Consider the following 1688-nt stretch of genomic DNA (forward strand, 5'->3'; position numbering starts at 1 on the left):
AGCTGGGATCCCACATGCCTCGCGGCCAAAATACCAATACAGAAGCAATATTGTAACAAATTCAATAAAGACTTTAAAAATGGTCCACATCAAAAAAATAAAATCTTTAAAAAAATAAAACAGGTGGGCGTGGGGCTGCCAGGAGGGGCGGGTCGAAGTATGGCTGAGCCTTATTTATAAGTCTAGAGCCTCCACAAATTTTTTTGTCATTTTCCTACATTGGGCTGGTAGGCTTCTGTTATCACACAGGTGACTTCCCTTCATCCCATGTTTTTTAATACTTTTACACCTGGACATCATCACCTTTCTCTAAGCTCTTCTACCTAGATTCTTAAAGCCTGGACTTTTCCTACCATCTATCTAGCTCTTTGGTTTTCTCCCTCTTCTTCAATTCAACAACATGAGTGTGGACCCAGCTTGTCCCCAAAGCCTGCGTGGCCCCAAAGCATCCAATTCTAGGGAACCTTCACCAATGCCTGAGATTTATGGGCCTGAAGAAAATTATGTGTCCTTGCAAATGTCATCTGCTGAGACCCACGACATGGAGACTGGACAGTCCTGATTCTTCCACAAGCCCCAGAGTAAAACTACTGGCCACGGCCGCAGACAAGAGCACAGAGAAGAAGGAAGAGAAGGTCCTGGTCAAGAAGCAGAAGACCAGAACCGTGTTCTCTCAGACGCAGCTGTGTGTGCTCAATGAGAGATTTCAGAGGCAGAAATATCTCAGCCTCCAGCAAATGCAAGAACTTTCCAACATCCTGAACCTTAGCTACAAACAGGTTAAGACCTGGTTCCAGAACCAGAGAATGAAATGTAAGAGGTGGCAGAAAAACAACTGGCCCAGGAATAGCAACATTGTGACTCAGGGCCCAGCAACTACAGAATACCCGGCCTTCTATTCCTACCACCAAGGATGCTTGGTGAACTCTTCCAGAAACCTGCCCATGTGGGGTAACCAGACCTGGAATAACCCAACTTGGAGCAACCAGAGCTGGAACAGTCAGTCCTGGAATAACCAGAGCTGGAACAGTCAGACCTGGTGCCCCCAAGCCTGGAATAACCAGACTTGGAACAATCAATTCAACAACTATGTTGAGGAATTCCTGCAGCCCCAGATCCAGTACCGGCAAAATTCTCCTGTCACTGATTTGGAGGCCGCCTTGGAAACTGCCAGGGAAAGCTATAACATGATACAGCAAACGGCTAAGTATTTCAATTCCCAACAGCAAAGCATGGATTTATTCCCAAATTACTCTCTGAACATACAGCCTGAAGATCTGTAACAATGGCTGTATTATTCAATCTCAATTTGAGCCGTGACTGTATTACTTCCCTAGAATTTTTCTTTTACAATTACGTCTCTCTCTGCCTTGATAAGCTGCTTTTCATTGTGACTTTTGTGTCAATTTGGGGGTGTATGATTGGTGTCTAATCAAAGAGGTTTCAGAAGCACTGACTTCTACGACAACATGATAAAAGATGACTGGCAGCTATAGATAACTAGGTTATAATACTATTTTTTGGATATCTTTAGGATCTAGAACCTAAACTCAAGAATAGGGAGCAAAAGTACAAAGATGTGTGATGAAGGATTATTCATATTTTCTGGGGTGGGAGGCTTTACTTGTTAAGAACCTCAGTTGTTAAGGTGAAGGATTAAGCTACAATGTGCTTCACTGATTTCCTCT

The 1688-nt window shown here is 43.6% G+C and overlaps 1 protein-coding gene across 1 annotated transcript; it reads left to right on the plus strand.

The window, feature by feature from the left end:
- Positions 1 to 400: 400 nt before the first annotated feature.
- LOC309823119 (homeobox protein NANOG-like) lies at positions 401 to 1283 on the plus strand (the record flags this gene model as incomplete). The annotated part of the gene is given in 2 exon segments (XM_082655289.1): positions 401 to 549; positions 551 to 1283. Coding segments are annotated over 2 exon segments (882 nt in total).
- Between the last annotated feature and the right edge of the window lie 405 nt (positions 1284 to 1688).

The sequence above is a fragment of the Grampus griseus genome, assembly GCF_964374135.1.
Source record: "Grampus griseus genome assembly, chromosome: 5".
In the NCBI taxonomy this organism is placed as follows: Eukaryota; Metazoa; Chordata; class Mammalia; order Artiodactyla; family Delphinidae; genus Grampus; species Grampus griseus.